Raw genomic sequence first — 24752 nt, 5'->3', positions numbered from 1 at the left:
CATGAAGCCTATAGCTGCTTCGCCCCTATTGTTTTTATTTCATACCCTGCAGTGATACTTTGCCTCATGCCATATTCATTCCTCAAAATTCTGTTTTCACTTATAACAATATTAAACGGCAATGAGTTCATTTCTGCATTTGTCGGTCAGACAAAAAAGAAAAAAAAATTCCCCTCAAGGTTGCTCATAACTCAGGCTCATTTTCTCAACCCCAAAGCTTCTCTCTCTGCTGTTGCCGAGCTTTTGTCAAGCATGCAATTCACCAACGTGTCGAGGGCTCCATTTTTATCTGTCACATTCGTTTGGGGGTGATGGCCGCTGATGCTCGGCTCATTAAGAATTCTCCCCCCTCCTCCTCCTCCCGCTGCTGCTGCTGCTGCTGCTGCTGGCATGTCTCCTTGAGAACCGAGATGCTGCGACTGACTCATGTTCGTCCTTGACTGACACCCCCATCGCTCCTTTTCATGAGTTTCCCATTAATACTACCTCTGATTATTTTTCTTTTCTTCAGTCTCTTCAGATGTTTTTCTCTTTTGCTTCTTTCTCACATCTCGCGTATTGTTCTTTTTCTTTCTTTTTGTCCACATCCTTGCTTTGTAAGTCGTACGCCGATTTGCTCCCACAGTATTCTTTTTACAGTTTCTGACCATGTTTTTCTCCTTCTCTCTGTCTCTCCCTGCAGGAGCTGGTGGGCAGTAACCCTCCGCAGAGGAACTGGAAGGGAATAGCGATCGCCCTTCTTGTCATTCTGGTCATCTGCTCGCTGATCGTCACCTCCGTCATCCTGTTGACACCAGGTACACAGCGCAGAACGAGGGGGAGTGGGGGTGGGGGGAGGTCACGACACCATACACCGCACATCGCTCTGTTTACACAGCTATTATTATGCACAGACATGCCCATTAGGTTTCACAATCAATCCCACCACGAACAATGCAAACAATAACGTGCGTATGTCAGTATCTCTGTCCTTGTGTGTGGTCCACGCTCTCAATATTTGCTGTGTCACCCACAGTAATGTCACAGTTATCTTCCACATGGGCGCTCTTTCTTGCTGTAACGGAGTCATTTAGTGAAGGTCAGTAAACCTCATTGAAGTCAGCTTGCGCAACATTGCTTTCTTCATAAATGCAGTCTCCATATGCCTCCTTCACTTAGCCTGTCTTCCCCCTGCACACACACATTTTGGACTTCTACAATTCCCTTAGTTATTTTAAGTTTCATATCAGAGTGACCTTCAGGTGTTCTGTTTGCAAATTTACATGAAAGTTTAATCAATAGGCCATCTGTTGAAATTCAGGCTCATAAAGCTCCTTGATATGGTTTTATGCGCTGCCAGAGCCAAATCAGTCAATACAACTGCCAATGTGTATGCACTATAATTCAGTTACAAAGACAGTAATCACTGTGCCCTTGTTTATGATTTTCTGTCGCAGACAATTGCAGTTAATGTTTCAGAGGATGTCGGGGGCGTGGTGGAAATGCAGGGTCTGCTAATGTAAAATAAATTCAATGCTGTGTCTTTCTGCATAATCTTTAGAGATCTAGGCAGGTGTCAGAGCAAAAATATCGCCGGTGTAGAGCGGCAGGTGCCAAAGCAGCGAGGCCTAAAACGCCTTGTCACCTCCTGGCTGTGACCTGTTCCTGTCCCGGGGTGTGTGTTACGGACTCGGATGAACCAGAGCTGTTAAATGTGCCACTTCCAAACATGGCGGGCCAGCGGGAGTCAGGCAGAAAGTGGAGGCCAGGGCAGGTGGTGTCTCCAGCTTGTACTTCGACCTAATCCGTCCCTCCCCCCCACGTTGAATCTGTGTGCTCGAGCAGAACCACTGTTCCGCTCCAAGTCTCGACACAAGCTGGGTTCCTGCGGCCAATGTGGGGCCTCCAGTAGATTGCCCATTAAAGAGGCTGTTTGCAGATGATATGTGGTATTTTAGAGGCTTTAGGGATATTAGAATATGTTCTGGCCTCATCAGATGTAGTTTTGAAAGTTGGTGTGGATTAATTGAGTATCCTGACCAGCTTCAGGATAAAACAGCTCCATAAATCATCCCTCAAGGACAGTGGCTTCTTTGAGCAAAGACAGTTTATTTTTCTCCGTCTTGGAGTTATCATATTTGGGATGGAACTGTTAATTGAATCCCTGGATTCTACAGAGTGGAAGATTTTTTCTTTTGGTACTTATCAAGTTAAAGGAAAAGGTTAACCTTAAAGGGACAGTTTACCCTTAAATCAAAAGTACATATTTTTCTCTTAGCGGTAGTGTCATTTATGAATCTAGATTGTTTTTGGTGTGAGTTGCCGAGTTCCTTCTGCGAGATGGTACAGTTGCTCAGTGTAGTTCGAAATTTTGGAAAGAAAGTAGTTGCAACGCGAAACTACCGACAACGATTCTGCAGATTAGAGTGCAGCTTGGGCCACATATTTCTGTCCGAACACGGTCCCAGGCCAATGTGTCGTAACCTAGCTTGACTCAAACCTGACACAGTTAATGTAGTGAAACCCTAAGTTTGTTCCTGTCACGCTATTATGGTTACCTTGAGTGGGGGATTGATACAGCATAGTATCAAAATAATTTGATAAAAAAATGTGTGTAAATATTCTATCAATACACGGACACCAAGTATTGATTAATAAGTTAATAAGTTATCACAATATTCAGTATACTGCAAAATGTTTAAAAACCCAATAACATTGTATTGTGACTGAAGTATTGTTATAATACTGTACTGTGGTTCTTCTGATGATTCTCAGCCTGATGGTCACAGCTTGCATGTAAACTGTGATTACACATGTGGCACCTTGTTAATGACTGTCAGAAGGCATTGTGTTATGTAGATTGTTTTAACACACACATCCCACACACTACAATGTCATCAGGAGCTGTAAACAATACATAATACAATACAGTCTTACGAATAGTGTAAGTCAAGTCTTCATCTCTATGGACTCCTCTTGAACTGCTCTCAACTGAATTGTTTATATAATCCAACCATCATGGTTTATTTGTTAGTTTTCATGGAAGAAGGGGATAGCATCCACCATGGATTGTTGCAGCTCTATGGTTCTTGCAGCAGTGCCAGAGTTCTGCTTACTGCTGCTGCATTGGCCAGAATGCCCTGAGAGAATTACACCAAGCTTCAGGTTTGATGTCCTCCATAGTTAGCTAGCTAATATAAACTTACATGAATACATTCATTCAATTCATAAATAACAAATCCCAGCACTGAACAATAAATTGCCCAACACAGACAGTAGATCTGTCTTTTTTATGACAACCCTGAACCATACCCGAACATAATTCTTAAATATTTGTCCATGTCCTGCCCGTATCCATTGTATTAAAGATAAGGCAGACTTAACAATGGTTGATATCTCCAACACTCAGCAACTCACACCAAAACAATCCAGATGGATTACATATATATATATATATATATATATATATATATATATATATATACATATATATAGGGTGGGAGTTTGAACTGTCCCTTTAAATGTGTTGTTAGGCATCTTTAATCTGGTATTTTCAGCACAAACACATCAAATTCCTACTCAAAACATCACAGACCTTGAGTTTTGAGTGATTATTACTCTTTTTGCAAGACACTTAAAAGACTTGAAGTTTGCGAACTGTCAGAATTTACCATTTGATATCTATGATTTATCTCAACCTGGACACCCCTGTCCGTATACTTTTGTGTACTGTCAGTCTGGGGCTGGTTTCCGGGTTTGGTCTTTGGTGCTTTGGCATGCTCCCAACTTTGTGGCAAAGTTTTAGGAAGGTTCCTTTCTGTCTCGACATGATTATGGCCCTGTGCACAAAATCAGGTCCACAAAGAACACAGAGCCCTGACCTCAACCCCATCCAACACCTTTGGGATGAACTGGAACACTGACTGCGAGCCAGGTCTTATCGCCCAACATCAGTGGACTCGCTAATGCTCTTTTGCCTGAAAATCCTTGCAGCTATGTTACACAATCTTGTGTGAAACCATCGAAGGGGAGTGGAGGCTGTTACAGCAGCATATTGATGCCCATGGTTTTTGAATTAGTTAATCAAAAACCATATATGAGTGTGATTTTTGGGCAGCCATGAGGAGCATTTAAGACATCTTTCCTTTCTTAGCTGCAGCACCCACATCTCAGTGGTGAATGGTGCAGATTTAATAATTGAGTTGATAATAGATATTGAATTTTATGTAGTGTTCTTAAAAACAGAGTAGCTCTAGTTTTTGTACATTGTATACACGTACACGGAGGGAGCATCATTAAACTTGTTTTCTCCTGTCAAGAAAAAGTGTGTGTGGAGAAACAACAATGATGTGGTTTGCCTAAACTGTGTATTCAAATTAGGAAAGAAACACTGAGAGGGGTATTGTATTTCACAGACTACTGATGATGATCTCCAAAGATGCAGGCTGCGGCTGTATTGCATTCTATTCTGTGTGGCAATGCAGTCTATTCAGGCCCCTGTCTGTGCAGAAATTGCTATCTCTGCCTCTTAAAATGAATTCCTTCCTGTATGATTGTGAACAAAATAGTAAGCGTGGGAAGAACGCCTTGATTTTAGGGTACTGATATCACAGCTGTATGTGCACCGCTGATTTTCTTTGTAAATGTAGCCGATGTACATCAGTCAAAGACAAGAAAGAAAGAAAGTACACAGTTGTGTCTATGATTCAGCCCTAAAGACTAATTTTTAAGTAAAATAAAATCCGCCATCATGTTTTAAAAGAGAATTAACTTGTTGAGCTTCAATCAAATGCTGAGTCCTCTCTACCAGCCAGGTGGGGCAACAAGTTCTGACAAATAATCCAAGGTCTCAGTTAGACGCCGGGCCTGGTTGCCATTGACGCTGTGAAGCAGAAGATCTGTGGATGTATAAAACCTCTTAAAGCCCACTAGTCATCAGCCACCTGCTTGAGCTACTTCTAAGCTGCTTAGATCAATCACCTATACTAATATAAATATTAAAACTTCTGTCCATCTCTGTGCATGAGGTCTGGATTGAATTAATGATTTGTAATTGATATGTTATTTGATAGCCTGATAGCAGTATTCCTACTGGTTTAAATGAAAATCTAATGGCATTTCCCATCTTTTCTGAGCAAAAGATTTGTGTGAAATGAATTTTTTGCATGGGGTGACACTGAGGTGAGGTGACGACCAAGCTGCAAGCCACTGTTCCACACCAACATACAACAAAACCAGTTGTTTTCTTGCAAGTCATAGATGTGTACATGTGTACAACTTTTTAGCCATGGGTGTTTTTTAACGACCTGTTGCTGTTTTTCCACCTGGGATAGTGCCATGAAAAGCTGTTGTGTTAAACTAAGAGACTGCTGTGTTTCCTGTCAGGATAGTGCCACATAAAGTGGTTGTTTTTTTGCCTCTGTGCCGGAGGCATTATGTTCTCAGGTTGTCCATCTGGCCATCCATCCCATTCTCATGAAGGCACTATCTCAAGAACGCATCGAGGGAATTTCTTCAAATTTGGCACAAACATCCCCTTGGACTCAACAATGGACTGATTAGATTTTAGTGGTCTTTAGTTAAAGGTCAAGATTACTGTGACTTTGTCTGTGTCATTTTTGTGAACGTATTATCTCAAGCACACCTTGAGGGAATTGCTTCAAATTTGGCACAAACATTCCCTCAGACTCATCTATGAACTGATTGGATTTTGCCTGTCAAAGGTCGAGGTCAATTTGACCTTGCTTCTGTCTCAAACACCTTATGGGAATTTCTTCAAATAGAATTTGGTGGTCGAGTGTCAAAGATCAAATGCAATGTGACCTCACAAAACATGTTTTTGGACAAAACTCAAGAGTTCTAACACTACCTATGACAAAACTTGACACAAATGTCAAATAGGATATAATGATTAAGTTGTGACATTTTACATCCAAAAGGTCAAAGGTCAACTTCACTGTGACATCATAATGTTCTGCATAAAACAATTTTCTGGCCATTACTCAACATCATATCTCAGGAACAGAAGGGGAGACATTTGGTCAGACACTGCATTGATGACACTTTTCTTGGGTGCCTATCTTGAACCTGTGCTGATTGTATAGGTCTTCTGTGCTGCTGGGGGAGGATGTGTGTAATGTTTTCACAGACATGGATGTGAACTGTAAGTGCAACTTTACTGGTGTGCGGAGGCATACAACCACGGGGAGGTAATTCTAGTTTACTGAGACATTGCTGCATCTCCTGCCGGGATTGTGCTGCCAAAAGCAGTTGTTTTTCCACAGAGGCATTGCTGCGCTTCCAGCGGGGATTTTCTGGCCAAAGCTGGATATTTCAAGCTAAAACATGATCTTTTCCTAACCATAAAAAAGTTTTTTTGATTCCTGAATCTGACCACACATTAACCACAGTGTTGTTGAAACACAAAGTAAGTAAAGTTTCAAAGTATCTGCTACATAATAACATAGAAATGTAACCTATTTGCGCGCACAATGCCAGCATTTATTGTGGTGATTGGGTTGTTAATTGAAGTTTTATGATATTTAGATCTTGAAACAAAGAGTAAATACAGGTAATTGCACTACAGTTAAAAATAATTAAGGTTGATTTTGAGCCATCTTTAGAGCAAGCAGATTCTCTTCACTGCTTTTAAGAAAATAAGACATAAAGGGCTTAATTACAGACGTTTCTTGGGGAAAATGGGCATTTTTTGCAGCACCAATGAGCCCAGGAGTGTAAGGTACATCACTAAAGGGTTTTCTAACACTGTTTAAGTGCTTTGGGGGGAATTTTCTTATTAAAATGCTAAATCTAGCAGCCATTCAGAACAACGTATTTTGCTGTAATTACACATCAAGGAGAAACATTTGGGAACAAGGGCACCTCAAACTGCAGTGCGGCTCATGTGGGGAGTTAGGAGATAGCATGTTGTTTCCACTCAGTTAGGAGGGTGCGTTGATGGATGTTCCCCTGCCAGACAGGCCAGCCAGTTTCTAACTGCTCCTGACAACCACTTTGTTCTCACACACATGCACACAATTACACACACACTCACACCCACATAGAGTTTCGCTCTCCTTTTCCTTCTCTGACAACCTGTGTCTGCTGTAACTGATAGCTCCATATTGCTAAGAGGTTGCTCTGTTCTCTACATCAATACAACTCGGTCAGATGTTCACAATTGGCATCTGGGTATTCTTCAGACTGAGGGATGTCAGGCTGACTGACAGAGTGACAGTTAGCTGAAACTGTGGGGGGATTGCATGTTGCATTGATCTGGTGCAGCCGAATGTAAGCAGTCACAGAGATCGTTGCATGAAGCCGACGCTAAGTTAGGTCATTCTCCCACTGCCATCCAGCAATGTGTTATTCATACTCCTGTATGCATGTTTATGGATTTTAACATAAAACAGGTTTCTGATCATCTGCATGCAGCTGTGTCTCTGACTCTGTGGCATCGCATTATTTTTGTACCAACTTACAGAGCCGTGGAGAGGATGTGAGAATTAAAAAAAAAAATCTCCAATGAACATTCACCAGCCTCAGAAAAAAAAGATGTATTTGTTTCAATTATTTGTATTTTTTGTGTTTTATTCAGAGAGTTAACTGTTCAATTTAGCTTTCTGGGAATTGCATTTCCCAACACAGACGTCTAAATGCTGTTTCAAAGTCTTCTCCACACTGCCAGGAGGAAGATTCTGGGGGAAAAGTTATGATTATTATTTAACTGACCTTTTATGTGGTAGAATTCAAACATATGGAGTCTTAAAATGCTGGAATCAAATAAAAATAGTTGGAGGATGGCCTCACTTTGTCTTTTTCATTTCCGGTACACTACTGCATTACTTTTCTGCTAGATTTGGCATCTTTTCCCATATCACTACAACTAACAGAAGATGTATCCTCATTTTTTTGCCAGTGTTCAACTCTCACTTTCATTTTAGCATGGAGAGCTTTATTTCATGTTGTAAGATGTTATATTTTCTTTAACTGACCAACTGAAACATTTTACTCGCCAGAGAGTGATCCGAAAATTGAATAAGAAAGTGGTTAAGGGTAACTTTGGTATTTTCCAAACTGGACCCTATTTTCCCATGTTTTTGTGTCTAAGTGACTAATGGGAACAACAATTTTTGAAATTGGTCCTGTATCGAGCGAGAGGGCTGCAGCCAGCAGGGCTGAAACAGGCTTCAATGTAAACACTCACATCATGTTCACGGCGTCAATTTACAACCATGAGAGAAAAATGCTTGTTTTTGCCACTGACAAGCTCAGATTGTTATCCCCACAGAAGTTGACCTTTTTGTTTAACTAGAAACAGCCTAGAAATTGCCCCGCTCTCCAGACTCCATTTAAATAAACAACAATTTTATCATCGTAAAACACACTGCAGTCAATGGCATTGGAAACAAAATAAAACTCACAGGTGCTGTCTTGGTTCTTCTTTCCACTGTTGCAACAATCTCCAATGGTGTGTCTCAAATCACATACTTCCATTAGTACACTTCTATGTAGTATTCTATGTGCACTATGTACTTATTGGCGTAGTGCGCGAATTTCGACAGGGTAGTGTTGTCTCAAACCAAACATGGCCGTTGTGCACTTACCGGAAATGACGACAGCAAATTAGCTAGTTAGCAAACTAGCATTAGCATTTGCGTTATCGTTCGCGGTACAAATCATTACAGACTGCTAAATTAACCCAATAAACATACTGCTGGCTTATACCCGACAACAGTATAGTGCTGCTTAGTGTGAAAAACACATGTATTTGTACAATGCAGCAACGTTCGTGGTCACACAGTCCTCGGCCGCCATTTCCAGTTTGAAAAGTGGTCCCTCCCCTTCCGCTACGTAGCCAAGATGGCGACCATTGAGGGGGAGAAGTGTCCATAGTTCCACACTCAACTTTTTGACCGTTTTGAGTGCACCATCCAGGTACTCATATTGCACTGCATTTTTCTATACTTCTCAGTGTGAACGCACTTATGCACTCCAAATAGTAAGTGTAAGTACAGAAGTACGCGATTTGAGAGACAGCACAACTCTGGTTTGGCTGAAATAAATTCTTAATTCACCCAGTTAGATGTGCAAATATGCTGGCTCTATACAAAGTAAAATGACTGTTTATTTAAATGGAGTCTGGTGGGTTTGATGGTGGCGATTCCGGGGCTGCTTCTTGTTAAAGAAAAAGGATCCTCCTCTTTAACAACAGGATCTTCTTCTGTGGGGATCCTTTGCACAAGTTGTACTAATAATCTGAGCCTGTCAGTGGCAAAAACAAACACTTTTAGTGGACGCACAATGGCGATGCAAACGTGCCCGGAGTGGTTACATTGCAGCATATTTCGCTGCTGCGGGCTGCAGCCCTGTTGGTTAACACTGGACCAATTTCAACAACTATAAGTCACTTAGAAACAATAACATGGGAAAATAGGGTCCATGTGACAAATACTCAAGCTCTTACCCTTTAACATGCCATAGACTCCCAGTTTCTGTCAAGCTAGCATATCCGTGTTTCTAGGGTTAAGCTTGCACTGGGTTAAACTTGCAATCACGGATTTTTTCCCCCGCAATAGGGCAGGGAAGCAAGTTGTGAAGACATTTCTGAAATATTATGAACTCATAACTTTGATGTGGCGAACCTGTTAGCAGGCAGTTGCCTCTAGCAGACACTAAGCAACATTAGCATTCATTTGGAGCTGTTTTCCATCCAATATTTACTCGGTTACATGCTGTCATTCCGACATCCCACCATTCCGACATCCCACCATTCCTACATAACACTGTTCCGACATAATGCCATTCCGACATACCCCTATTCCGACATGTGAACGTCCCACCATTCCGACAAGGCTTTCCATATAAGGAAATATGCGTTACTCAACAGGTGACTCCCTTCTTTCTGTTCATGCATTTTTCATGTTTTAAGACATGTGTACAGATGTGATACAGTCAGTGAAACCTTAATTAATAAACACAAAGTCTCGGCATCCGAAGGAGGAGATGCCTTGAACGGGAAGCAGGACGTGGTGGTTTTCAATCACACACTCCGACGCCGCTTGTTGCAACTTTAGAAAATTTTATCCAGGAAAAAAAGGCTTACAAACATGGACCAAAACGGCTCTATAATACGCACAAAAATCCAAAAGAAACGAAAGTTAACTAAAAAAGCAACTAAACAGCATAAGTGGTCAAAATTGGTGTTTTACGCATGCCTCTGTGCGTCTGGCACACGCGTCTTGGGGCTCTCCCACGTTGGTTTGTGGATGAAAGCTGTATGTTCAGCTCCCCTTACATGTAAAAAAAATCTCTACATGACATTTTGGTCGGCGAAATCCACAGACAAGACGTCTGTTGTCCATGCTCGCAATCATTACGCATGGATCTTTCACACCGCCACTATCCACGCAGATTTCCAAATGTATAAACATCCACGGCAGTAGCGGCGCCAGGATTTTGATTGTGGGTGGGCCTCCAGAAAACTGGATGGGCCAGTTAAAATAAGCAAAAAACGGGTTCCCCTTTATCTCCGTTTCAGCGCTTTTCTGCGGCATTGAGGACAGCGACGCCGGTGCACCGGTGTGGCTCCCTTGTGTCGCTGTCCTCAGCTCAGTGCTGAAGTGGACTTTGATAATAGATTATTAAAGTTGGTTTGCGAGGTTGTGGAGTTAGGGGCGTATTTGCGCCGGCATATCATTAGTGCAAAAATCTTTTGGGTAAAAAAATAGGCCATTAAAGGAATTGTCGGAAAGGCAGGATGTTTAAAAAAAAAAAAAGAAATTCCGTCATTCCGACCATAGGAGAAAGAAATTGTCGGAATGATGGGACATTTGATGGAAAATTAAGTGTTGCCATTTAGACAATTAGAGGCCCATGTCGGAGTGGTGGGATGTCGGAATGGACGTTGCCCACCATTTAACTCTCCTTTTAGCTGTGTATTGACCTGTATTTCAAAGGTAACTTGTTCAGGTGGTGAATTTCTAATTTAAGAATGACACCCTTGCAAAACCTCAATACGATTAGATAGCATTACCCATTATTTTGTAGTCAACACAGCAGACTTGCTTTATTTGAGTGAGTCAGATGGAGACATGGAGAATTATCTTTCGAATTGTCAGGTTCAGTGTTTGATCAAAACTCTATTGTATAGAGAGGAGGCCGTGTCACATTAGCATATAAACTGCTCATGTGAGCTGACCCTGCTGGGCCTGACTGTAGGCTTTTGTCAGACTAATTCAAAGTTCCTGCCTATGATCACAGTACTCGTGCCAGGGTGAGATAAAGACATACTTGACTACAGAAAATGGATTTGACTTTAAGAGATTGTGCTTTATATAAAATGTCATTTTAAACTCTCACATATATAACTTAATTTTTTCCCGAGACTGCCTCTGTGTTCAATCCATAAATCTGGCTGCCATAACTGATCATAAAATCACTATTTATCCCCTTTAAGCCTCGCCATCTGATGGGAGGCTGCAACTTATGTGCACTATTACATCTCCCTGCAGTCTAAACACAGTCTGGTGACTCTGATAATCACACTCGAAACTCAAGTGATGCACCGAGCAGATGCCTTCAAAGGTGTTTTTGTCCCTCATGATGAAATCGGGGAGGAACTGAGGATCAGTCGGTGCCTGTCCATCTGTTAGGCACAATATGCCATGCGCGCTGTTCACACAAAGCTAACGCACACGTTCCGAGAATGATGCAAGCCATTGTTTTGCTCTTGCAATTTAAAACCACTTTGATTGGTAAAAGAAAGGGAACTCGCATTTTGTTTGCTTTCTGAATTTTGTCTAAAAAGTTTTCATTTATCAACGATATTTTTTCAGTCACTGATGTCATACTTGCACTGCTGGATGGGGGGGGACTGGATTTATGACATATCATCACCATCACTCATAGAAATCTGTATACTTACAGCTTCCTTGTTTTAGAAGGGAAAAAGATGTATTGAAATGATGACAGCCAGAGCATATGGTTTTAAAAAAACTTCCATTTTTAATCTTAACATCAGCCAGTGTGTTCTGATTGAGCCAAACTAAGACAGCAAACTGCTGTACATATAGTGGATTAATTAATTAGTCCAGTATTGTCCTTGGCATCAGGACACCGACAAGAAGCTGCGAGATGAATCTAAGAGGTCATGATAAATAGTTAACTATCAAGATAATAGGCAGTGCACTGAAATGAATAAGGACAAGCTAAATTGGAAAAAAGTTTGAAAAATACTAAATAGTTTTTCTCTTGTGCTTTTATTTCTGTCTTTTACTCTTATTTATTCCATTTTAGCTCCAGTTTATGTTTATGTTTATGAGACTTTTTATATTGCCTCGTGTTGTTTTTATATCTTGTCATAATGCCGTTTTATGTCTTGTGTAAAACACTTTGAATTACTGTCGAAGGTTCTGTGCAAACTTGCTTTGTTTGTTCAGCTAATGAAAAGAAACTGTCTGAAAAGCTGAAAATCACTCTTGAATAAACAGCTCACAACTCATAGATGTGCACCCTGTGATGAGGGATAAAAGGGCACCTTACTAATTGTTAAGGCGTCAGTAACATTCATTGGAGGAGGAATTATTCAGATCTTTTATTGAGCAGTAACACGCTGTAGAAATACTCTGACAAGTAAAAGTCATGCATTCAAAACTTAATTCAAGTAAAGGTGCAAAAGTGTTAGCAACAAAGTGTATTAAAAGTGAAAGTACTCAATAGGCAGCAGAATGGCCCGTCAGTGTGAGACAACTCCAATTCCCAAAAAGTTGGGATGCTGTTTGAAACCTACAAAAAAAACAGATGCATTCATTCATTTTCCATAACCACACTGGGCAAGAGGTGGGTTACACCCCCCTGGACAGGTCGCCAGACCAGAGTGTTGATACCCGACCTGAGCCTGATGGGACCCGATGCAACTCGATGGGACCCGATGGGACCTGCCGAACCCGATGGGTCGGGCCAGGTTCGGATAACAAATCAGAAATTTTGCTCTGGTTCGGTTCAGCTTCGGCCTACTTGACATGCTGCTGTGTTGTGCTATGGCCTATTCAAGTGCTGGAATTTGTTATTTACGTGACAACGCCTGAACGCAACACAGGCTCCGCTCCACGCTGTGCGTGTGGCGTGTTTGACTGTGCGCAACAATAGCCTTTTGATGGTCATTTACACACTGTCCATGTGTGACCACAGTAAACAGACGAGCTGTAACCATGATGACAATAACTATGTCAGGTAACAAACTGCGTCGGGCCTGGGTCAGGTTCGGACATGGTTATAACTGTCTCGATCTCGAGTCAGGTTCGGTCAGATGAGTCTATGCCAGACTATCGCAGGGCTGACAAATAGAGACAGACAACCATTTAGAGTCACCAATTAACCTGCATGTCTTTGGACTGTGGGAGGAAATTGGAGTACCAGGAGAAAACCCTCGTGACACAGGGAGAGTATGCAAGCTCCGTACAGGAGGGCTCCCCCATCTCAGGGTTCCTGTGAAGCGACAGTGCTAACCACTGCATCACCGTGCCACCATAGCTAAACAGATGCAGTGATTTGCAAATTCTTTTTGACGTTCAGTGGGGCAAATGTTAATTCAGCGTGTCATAATGTTTTTCATCACAAACTTTCCAATGCAGTTATTTACATGAAATTAGACCAGGGGTCCGTTTCACAAAGCAGGTTCAACAAACTCTGAGTCTAATCCTGAACTCTGAGTTGATCTACTCTGAGATAGGAAACTCTGAGTTTCCGGTTCCAGAACAGCTGATTTGAATCAGTTTAATCAACTCGGAGTAGTTTCACCTGGAGTTAAGCGCGTGCACCACAACTATAAAAAGCCAGCATCAATGGAGCCCCGATTCGACGAGTCACCATGGCAACGGGGAAGAGGAGGGCTGCGTTTTTCACCCCACTAGAATTAGAAATCTTAATGCGCTCATACGGCGAGTTTGCACACGTTTTCAAAAAGAAGTGCAACACCGCTGCAGCTGCAAAAGAGAGGGAGACGGCGTGGGAGAACATTGCTGCTCGGGTCAATGCGTAAGTTTAAATGTAGTCCTTTGCAATCACAATAATATTACAGGGGAAAACTGCTTGAATGGTAGCCTATTAATTTATTTCATTTAGGTGCAATCCCGCGGGGGAGAAGCGCACTTGGCAGCAGTTTAGGATGAAATATAAAAACATTGTTCAAACAGGTAAGACCTCGGCATAATCTCATGGGGGTACCTCATTTTGATCATGTTTTACATTGTAAAGTAAATATTAAGTGGCTGTTTGACTGTGCAGTTGTTTTATCCCCAACATAATGCTGTTTTCACACACATAAATGTCTTCTCATCTATATCATGTTCTGTTAAATAATTAAGCCTATTTAAACTAACACAGACTTCTACTCAGCCAACAGAAAGAAGGCAGAAGCCCGTAAAACGAGCACACTTTTCTGACCGCCCCGGATAAAGTTGCCTTACTCAAGTGCTCAGCATCTCCGACATTGTACAAAAAACTTCCATTTGCAAAGAAACGCAGCGCAACACACAATATCTGCTGGGATGTGAGAGCATGACTACGATTGGTAATGTTGCAAATGTAAGGACGGATTAGGTTGTGTATGTAGATGATGGACTGTGACGTGAAACGGTACAGCTCAAAAAGATAATTGTGTGGAAATGCTTAAACATCTATGTGCTGTCTGATAACCATCTCCTGACGAATATTTAATTCTCTGCGCAGTCATGCTGCACCTTCATCCACGGGATCGTTATCAAAAGGACTTGCCATGTTAGTGAAAAAAGTCGGCACCTACTGTGCCTAATGGACTTCTAAATCTACTGACTCCGATTTTTTTAATGATTTTTGTAAAATGACAGACGGCAGAACTAGGCTACGCCAAAACTCGCCTGCTGACAGAATGAATGAGGAAATCAAATGGAGTGTGTGGCTCTGAAAGAGGGCGGAGACAGAGAGAAACTCGAGGTTCATTGAGAAAAACCTGGTCCCGACCAGGTTAGGTTCATAGAGTCTGTTACTACGGTAACTGACCGAGAACTTAAGTTACCTCTCCCTCTGAAACAGGCTAGAGTTACCCCTCTTTCTCTGGTTTGAGTTACCTCCCTTTTTGAAACGGAAAACTCAGAGTTTCCCTCATTTCAGGGTTAACAGACTATGAGTTTTCACTAAACCTGCTTTGTGAAACGGACCCCAGATGTTGGTATTAACTCAGTAAAACTACACTGTTGAAGAAATTGATCAATAAAAATTATGTGCAATAAAGTAGAATGACACAAGAAAGAAGTACTGAACACACTGACTGAATTTTATTTAATACTTATAGAAGCCTTTGTTTACAACGCCAGCCTCAAGACGCTTCCTGGATAAAGAATCTCTGATGGTATTCTGTTGAGGTTTTGGCTCATTCTTCCACTCTTGAGGAAATTTCACTTTCAAAACTTCAATAATTAGTGTCCTCAGTTCCCTAAGGCATAGTGAGTGTTTTAAAAAGAAAAGGTGATGTAACACAGAGGTAAACATCCTCCTGTCCCAACTCGATAAGTGCCCTTTTTTCAGGCAGTTTTTAAAAATTATTTTAATGATTTCATTTTTTAGTTTTAAAATCTGGCCCATGGCATCAATTCTCTCTTAAAAGTCTGTTTTATACCCGACATCTGCATTTGAGTAGAGTCCCTGTCCCTCCCTCTTCAACTTCCCTTGTGGCAGCTGCATGCAAATCAAGTGCCCTGCGGAGCAGCATCACATCTCCCTGACCTGCTTTCATGCATTCATGGACAGCCAGGTAACGATACTGTTTGCCCTAAGCCTCAGCTTTGTTTGTCACTATTGTGAAATTAGTCTTAAATACACAGGATGTGATGTTAAGATCCAGAGTGCTGGGGACTCTGCATGGCAGGGGCGTCCTTCTCCCTGAGCCGAGCTTGCGCCTGACCACATACCAAGTTCAGGACTAGGTGTTACAATCTTTGCATATACCTTGAGACACTGTTGTGAGACAGATGGTGACATGGTTGAAGGAGCTAACGATTTCACCGGGGTCATCAGGTGGGCACCCTCCTTCTTTGGTTCTTTCGTTGATGAGGCCCACGACACCTCCAGAGGGCCCAACAGCATCATCTGGCATCCCAGGTGTGCCCCCCTCCACTTTAGCCCCTTCCACCTCTCATTCCCCCAATGACAGCATGTTGTTATTTCGGAGCCCAAGTGTTGTCTCTCCTCCTGATCCAGAGCCACTGACTGGCCCTTTCAGCAGCTCCGGACAGGGCTTTGATGGCTTGACATTGTGCCTGGCCTCGGATTCCCACGTCCTTGAGGAGCCATTTTGTTGACTGGCCGACAAAACCTCTGAAACCAACTTCAACTGGGAGAACTGTGGCTTTCCAACCCCATTGTTCTGCATCAGCTGCCAGCTCAGTGTACTTAAGCCTCTTGCGCTCATAGGCCTCGCCCACAGCATCCTCCCAGAGCACTGTGAGCTCAATGATGTACACGCTTCGTATTGAAGGGGACCAGAGCACAAGGTCAGGTCTGAGGTTGGTCGTGGCAATTTCCATTGGGAAGCAGTGTCTCTGCTCAAGGTCAGCGAGGAGCCTCCAATCTCTTGCTGCACCCAGCTGCCCGGCCTCTGATGTTGGTGTGCAGGTCCTGGGTAGCTACTCACCTTCACAGACAAACTGTCTTGAGGAAACTACAATTAAAACATCTCAATATAGCCAGACTAATTTAGGCAATAACCCACCATTAACAACAAGTAAGCTAGTCTGGCGTAAAATTACAAAGTCTCCCATCAACTCTCTGCCAGATTCAGGTTCACCAACGGCCCGGTGTGAGCACAGACAGATGCTGAATTGCATTCCCACTTCCACATGTCTTTTTAAACTAAAACTCAGTTTGAAATGTAGTTTTATGTCTCCCATGTTGCATTTCTGATAATTAATTTAAACTAAAATGACATGCAGTTTGGGGCTGCAGTGCGTAAAGAGCGCAGAGGAGGAGCTGTACACATCTTCAAGAATATTTAAAGTTTATTTAGAAGATAATTTTAGGAACAAACGTGACTATTTAAGAAAAGGAGGAAAAGAGACAGAGGAGAGGAGAAGAACAAATTGAGAGGAGGAGGGCAAAGGAAAGAATTGGAGAATGAGGAGAGGAGAGGAGAGGAGAGGAGAGGAGAGGAGAGGAGAACACACCTAGCCTGATTGTTGTAGCTGAACACAGGCCTACCTTGTGGTTTGGAGGGTAGATTGGTTGGTTTATTACTTTTACTATTACATTTATTAATTAATTATGAACAGCGGTTTTTAATGTGGTGTAAAGATTTGTTGATTGTGACTGGTTATTATATGGACCACTAAAGCCTGCACAGTATGGCATTGTGTTCTTTGATGTTGCCTGTTATAAATAAATGATACGTGTAGAAAGTGAATGTGTGTGTGTTGCAGCTGCTAGGGGTGTATAGTAAGATCTTGAGAGACATCATATATAAGCTAGACAGACATTTCCCTGCTCATTACTGTGCACAAAGTTACTGTATGTACTTAGGCCTCAAGCTCAAGAAACCCTTTGGTGCTGGTAAAGCAGAAGCTCCAGCACTTGTGTGTGGAAATAGATAAATTAATTAAAAATAAAATGTCAGTGCATGGCACTGAGTGGAGTAGAAGTATAAAGTTGTATAAAAAGGTAATACTGAAGTAAAATACATAAAAGTTGTACTAAAGTACAGTATTTGAGTAAATGTACTGAGTTACTGTCTATCAGTGTAGATGGTTGAAACCTTTGGAAAGTCAATTCATGAAAACAAAGTTCAACAACTATCTGTTTGCTCTCTTTTTTGCTGATAATAAATGAATTAATCACACACAGTTAAATGTCTCAAGTTTACGAGGTGTTATGATCTCTTATTGATATTTGAGCTCCTCCTGAGACATTTGGCTGTCAGTGAAGTGTGAATGTTGCTCTTTGGTGCTACTTTTCTGATGTCAGATCTCACACTCATCTAGTTGTTGAGATCTCACATTGATCCGATGGCTGACATTAAACTTGCCCTTTTTTCCAACACTGTGTAATGTGATGGTGTTTACATGACAAGAGGAAGATGTTTAGTGTCATTTAATGTCGCCAGACTCTGTCTGAACCTCCCCTCCTTCCATCCGTCTGCTCTTTAAAGATGATTTCTGCGACAGCTGCGACGGGCGGATCAAAGCGCGTGTCAGATTAAAATTAGAGGACGTGGTCACAGTTAGGCTTTGCCGCAGAAGCATTTAAAACTCTTCTCACTTGTTCAGTGGTGCTGTGGCAGTTGGAGGTCCTTTAATGATTTAGGTTTGTCCAGTTTATGCAGGGCTGGACTGGGACAAAAAATCGGCCTTGGCATTTTGGCCCAGACTGATCCACCACTATATTACACAAGAGCATAGGGTTTTTTCAGCATTTGGTGGTGGGTATACATCATCTGAAAGCTGGGAAGCTGAAAATTAATTTGCTCAATACTGTGTCTCAAGAGTTTCTAGTCATAAATCTGTAATGAACACTGAGTTTTGGTAAGGCACCTATTAAAAGTAATGAAGTTTAGAGTGTGTAAGGGCTTAGAACATTACAGTGGAAGTATATGATGAACATTCCCATGCTCATGTATGTGTCTTTCTATGTTGCAGCAACTTTTGGGTTGATGCCTTTGTTACACAAATTTGGTGCTAAATTAAAGCATTTTTTACAACTCAGGTATTGATAAAAATGGTCAATAATCCCACTAAAATACCAAATTAAGACACTGAGACCTTGAGGAAAAATATAGAAAAATCCATGCTGTGATTTGGTATCAGAAGCTTTTGACATCTGGAGATTTCTGTAAGAATTGCAATGTTTGGTGAGCACTTATGTTCTTGAACAATCCAACTATTGTCAATATATCTATGAAAGCCATCCATCCTCTGGTTGTCGAGGTCTCTAGTTTGTGGTTTTTAAGTTTCATGAGGCTGTGATTGTCCTAGATGTCACAATAGGTCATTTTATATATACAGGGATGTCCCACTACAATGAAATGGCAACTATGGTGACACAAAACACACATCACACATAAATACAGTTGGGCTCATTGAATCCACAAGTCTCAGCTTTCCGATCAGACCCAATTTATGCAATTCCAACACTGTTTAGGGACCCCAGTATGCAGAAATATTCAAATACAATATGCAAGAATAACACATTTACACCGCATGCAAAAAAAGGTATGGTTTTTGCCCTAAATTGCATGTTATTAACGTAAAGTATGGATGTCTGTAAGGTGGAGACTCATGGATACCCATAGAACCCATTTTCATTCAGATATATTGAGGTGAGACGTCAAGGAGCCTGTTTTCCTTGTCAAAATTTAGCCCAACTTTGGAGCTTTGTTTAGCCCCCGGTCATGGTATCACTGGATTCCCTAGGTCTTCTAGTTCCATCTGACACCAGTGTCTTCACTCTAGCTTTAAAACTTAACCTGCTACAGCCTCTTAAAGACAGGGATGACAGCTGGGATTGCCAGCAGCATGGCGAGGGTACAGTGGAGGGTCTGGGGCTCCTTCCCCAAGAAATTTTGAGCGTGAAATACTTCATTACCTGCATTCTGGTGAATCTTTGTGCACCAATTTGTGTCTTTTCTGCATCAATTTATGGCAACAATGTCACAGTACTCCCTGCTTTAACTGTGCATAATTGCTGCTGCTTCTTTTCATTTTATGGCAGATTGCAACCACTGCTCTTGAAATTGCATACTTCCACCACCTAATTTACTGAATTACCAGACGCATTGTTGCATCTATGAGTTGCTGTCTAGCAGTTTGTTGAAATAAAAGTCCTCTGCTATTTTCATGTTTTCATCAGGGGGAACAAATGCATTTGTTTTAAATATCTAGGGATACGTGTCCCTTGTGTTCCCCCAGATTCTACGCCTATCATATCATATCATATCATACGTACGCTCTGCTATTTCTCCTCTCCTCACCCTGCTGTAACTTGTGTCACTCAGCATCGCTCACACACACACAAACACACACACACAGACCTGCATTTACTTTGGCAGGCTGAAAAAAAAGACAGTGTGTCTTCCCAAAAGGCATGTCGGCCCACTGGGGAAGTGTCCAGTCTGCTAGATGGCCAGTCCGGCCCTGAGTGTATCCATTACTGACATGCATTATTTATACTGAGCCCCAGTTTCATCAGTCTCAGGCTATTGTGGTTAACAAATGTAAGTATGATAAGACCACAGAATTATCTATCTATATATTTCTACAGATATGAAATGTTGGATAGTGGTTCTTCCTTTACACCTCTACATAAATCAGTCTGCAAAGCTGTCTGAATCACATCTACTTTACATCACTACCAGTGTATTTTTAGCCACACTAGCAGCATGGCTTTAGGGACGGTAATGTCAGTCAGTCAGTCCACAACTGGCTTTCTTTTATAACCAAATACCTACAAAACTAATGGGATTTTTACTCTTGTCGAATCACAGCTTTGCAGGTTGATTAAAACATCTTTTCAACCTGTTTTCAAAGCCTTCATCCCTTGTGCCTGATGTCAGTACAGTATTCAAATTAGGTGTATTAAGATACTGTAGGTGATCCGTCAAACTGAAGGTTTTCATCTATTTATAAAACTGTTGCTATGACTACATGAGAAGTGACACTGTAAGCACAAGTCACTTTGATACTTCTTCAGTAATGAAAATATATGGGCTTGTGAGAAGCTTCAATGTCAGAGAGTTTACATTCGGTTGCCAAACATCATCCTTTTAATGCAAACACTTTCAATTGTACACTTGCCTTGCTGTAGCCATCAGCCTTGCCCCCACCTGTCTCCTATGTCCCTCAATTTTTAATGCAACACATCACATTTATGGGCACTCACATTCACACTCACGGTGTAGGGTTAATGTTTCTCTGTCAGGAATCGGAGAATCATAGTAAGAGGGGGGGTGGTGGGTTTAGACACACTGTAGATACGCATGGCATGGCTCGTGGGGCCCGGCCCTCCTGGGCTGAGGGTTGGAGCCAGGGAGCCCGCGTCGGGCGGTGGGTGGGCGGGCTCTCCTGCCCCTCCCGTCTGGGGTGTGTCTCTGGCTCCCTGGGGGTGCTGGCCATTGCCACCTCGGGTCCTTGGGCCTGCGTGGTGTCCTGCGGCCTCTGCGGCTCCCTGGGCGTGGGGTCTGGGTGCTCCTGCGGTCTTGGGGTGCCATACCGCCCGCCTTCCCCCACAGGGCTGGCCCTGGACCCTGGTGATGGTTTTCATAAACACATTGGGAGGGTTCAAATACACGATACTTCAGCTCCGTGACGCATCGCAAAGAACCGATGGGATCACTTAAAAGGGGCCCACTTGCTTCTNGCCTTCCCCCACAGGGCTGGCCCTGGACCCTGGTGATGGTTTTCATAAACACATTGGGAGGGTTCAGATACACGCATGCATGTTCGATACTTCAGCTCCGTGACGCATCGCAAAGAACCGATGGGATACTTCAGCTCCGTGACGCATCGCAAAGAACCGATGGGATCACTTAAAAGGAGCCCACTTGCTTCTCGAACCTACCACACCGCGCTGGCAACTCTTCTCTACAATCGGGCTTTCCCCCTCCACCAAGACTCTCACATTTTTGGTGTTCAGTATAGACTTCTCTTTTGTTTTTGTTTTTCAGTACAGTATAGTAGACATGTATATGTTTATTTTTGATAATCTGCATGGAGCACAACCACCTCAAGGCCACAATACATCAGCTACACTGCCTGTTTCTCCCCTGTTTTTTTTTTTTTTTTTTTTTATTTGTTTGTTTGTTTTTCCTCCTTCTTCTCCGCATGCACTGTCACTATATAACTCAGGACTTAAGCACCTGCCCCCTCCCCCTTGCTTGTTTCCTTACTTTCCCCTTGACACACTTTGGTGTATCACGGCCCTCTCTGGCTCATATTAGGAAGTTTTTCCAATAAAGGCTGATAGGCTAGTCTCCAGGGAGGGTGGGTGACGGTCACAACCACGCACAGTATGGGTATAAAATACTTGACTGCAAGATTAACAGTGCATCAATCTTCATAAGAAGCTTACACCCTTTCGTGGCGCTAAGCTACGAAGACCAATGCAGACAGGTAGAAAAAAAGAAGAAGAAAAAAAATTGTACACTTGCCTATTGTGAATATAGTGTTCCCAACTCTAAATCACTAATATCAGAGGCGCTTACAAGCACTTGAACGCAACATATAAAAGGTTTTGAAATAAAACCACATTTTCAGCCACATCACCAGGAGGCCGTATTACAGGTTCACATCTCTGCCACTCGATCATACCTATAATGGATACAATGCTTTACCCACATGAAGTGAAATCACTGGCTGCCTGGAAAGCAGAAAAAAAGCTTTCACCAGTCTGAGAACCCAGAGTGCAGTATGATTTTTTTATATGTAAAGTGTGTGCATTTATATTTTATTGCTAGCTAAAACATACAAAACACCAGTAATGTCTTTTGATTGTTCAATTCCAGAGGTTTCTCCACCACTGACCAATCAAATGACATCCCAGCTTATGGACACTCACCTAAAAGCATTTTCATTATTTCTGGTTTCAAAAGGTAAATTGTCAAGTGTCACAGAATGGTCTGTCCGTTAATGCTCAGGCTTTTTAACCCTACAAAAAGTTCCAAAAGATACATTTATTCCTGGTCATTTTCTATCCATATTTCACCCTATTACTGGTCCTTTTTTCTATGTTGCTCAAAGAGTTATCTCTGTGCTAAAAGTGAAGCCAATGCAGACATGGCTGGAACCTGCATTCTTTCTAATGGCCTGCAGGGGGCGGCACCACTTTTTGGAAAAAGAAGTCTGATTGTGTAAAAGTCAACGAGAAAATGACCCCTCTTCTCACTTGCTTAATTGCCTTTGTAAACATTTTACTGATGAGTTTGTGGTCTCAGTTGCTAGATTCAAGTCTTCTTCAGTACAGCTTGATGTTAATTTTCTAAAGTATTGTCCCATTTAGAATAAAGTAGATGATAAAGTAGGGTAGTTGGGCTACCTTGTGATTGACAAGTCACTACCATGGTGGTGTCGTGGTGTCTGCTGGTTCTCAATCAGATCCACCCCTAGCTCCTCCACAGCTCCACCCTCTCTATCTCTTTTATTTATTTATTTATTTATTTATTTATAATATAATGTAAAACCAGTTAACAAATTAATCACAAAAACGACAACCACCAAACAATACAAGAAAAGAGACAAAGAAAAAGGGGTAACCCCTTTATAGTCAGCAGTAAAACTGGAAGTTCCTATCAGAGTGCCTCAGGGATGACGTTTTTCTGGAGGCCAACACGGAAGTTAGCGTCGCTCTGGTTCCATCATTATAAAGCCAGTGGGATTTTTCCACTGGATTTTGGATTGTTTCAGCAAATAAGCTCCGTAGAAAACATACGTCAATGATACTTACAAGTTTTGTTCAGCCTAAAGGCAATATCCAGAAGTAAATGGCTAACATAAGGCTATAAACAAACTACACCACAGTCACATGACCTAACGTCACCACCATAACAAGGCTTTAAAGCTGTGTTCGGTGTGATGACGTTCTGTAGTCTCCCATTAGCAAATGCCGTTTTTAAAACACATAAAAGCTTCAAAATTCACAAGCCTGTTAGGGTGCTTAATGAAATATTTTATGTTCAATACGTGAAAATCTCATAGGCGTGGGTAAACCACAGATTCTGATTCAGGCAACCCACTGACGAGACGAGGGATCTGAAACTGCTAAAATGCTAACTAATTTTCCTGGTTTTAGGACTCATTCCTGGGGCACTCTAAGGCATAATGACAAGCTGTAATATGACAAAACCAATAATATCTTGAAGGACAATATGGCCCCACCTACTCATTCAAATATGGTCACTTCAAAAACCAAAATGGTGACCACGGAAATACCAAACTTAAGGCTTCAAAACGGTAGTCTGCAAACCAATGGGTAATGACACGATGGCTACATCCATTACTTTCATAAAGTCTGAGATGTTGCAGCATAACTTCTTTCCCCAAATCTGGTTGTCAAGAAAAATATAAAAGTAAAATACACTAACACATCACTCACATATAAGTGTATACCTCTTCCAGAAATGTACTCTATTTGATTCTGTAGTCTGAACTGTCTACCTTTTTTTGTTAAATTACTGTAACTTTGCATTTTTTGTACTCATTTTCTTATTTCTTTTCTGTTCTTTTCATCTTTTTGTGAGGCCAATGTGGCAACATCTTTTGTATGAAGACTGATAGATGAATATTTTTGTTGATGTTGACTGTTGCAATAGTCATTGTCATAGCAGTGATGATACCAGAGATACACTCAGTCCCAAAACAAGATAGTTTACAGTGTCCACGTTTGTGAATTGAGGAAATGCATCAGGGCCTATAATCATGCATTCTCACTCTGACCTCGTCACATATCAACATTTGGTCATGGACCTACCACGTCGAGATATCCGTGCAAGGTACCCTGGTTGCGTGGGTTCTTGACATTCTGGGACACAGTGTCAACTTCAGCCTATTACATGCATTGTCTGTTTTCAAAATAAACTTCAGTTTTCACAAAAACCGCTTGGTTAGGGTCAGGAAAAGATCATGGTGTGGGTTAAAATGAAAAAGAAAGTGGCACACACATAAGCTGTGAGCCTGCTTCGCCTCAAGCCTTTCCCAGCTGACCCAGAGCCGGTCGCGGCGCACCATCAAGGCCGAAATACGCCCCCCGGGAGCCGTTCA

The 24752-nt window shown here is 41.9% G+C and overlaps 1 protein-coding gene across 1 annotated transcript in view; it reads left to right on the top strand.

The window, feature by feature from the left end:
* Nucleotides 1-24752, top strand: part of LOC126397482 (dipeptidyl aminopeptidase-like protein 6) — a 158902-nt gene that overhangs the window by 58982 nt on the left and 75168 nt on the right. Inside the window, exon 2 of the mRNA XM_050056320.1 lies at nt 683-797. Within this exon, the coding sequence (XP_049912277.1) occupies nt 683-797 (115 nt within the window). The remainder of the gene's footprint in view (nt 1-682; nt 798-24752) is intronic.

This window comes from Epinephelus moara, chromosome 11, assembly GCF_006386435.1.
Source record: "Epinephelus moara isolate mb chromosome 11, YSFRI_EMoa_1.0, whole genome shotgun sequence".
In the NCBI taxonomy this organism is placed as follows: domain Eukaryota; kingdom Metazoa; phylum Chordata; class Actinopteri; order Perciformes; family Serranidae; genus Epinephelus; species Epinephelus moara.
Note: the sequence above shows the minus strand (reverse complement) of the source record. Positions and strands in the feature narration are given on the sequence as shown.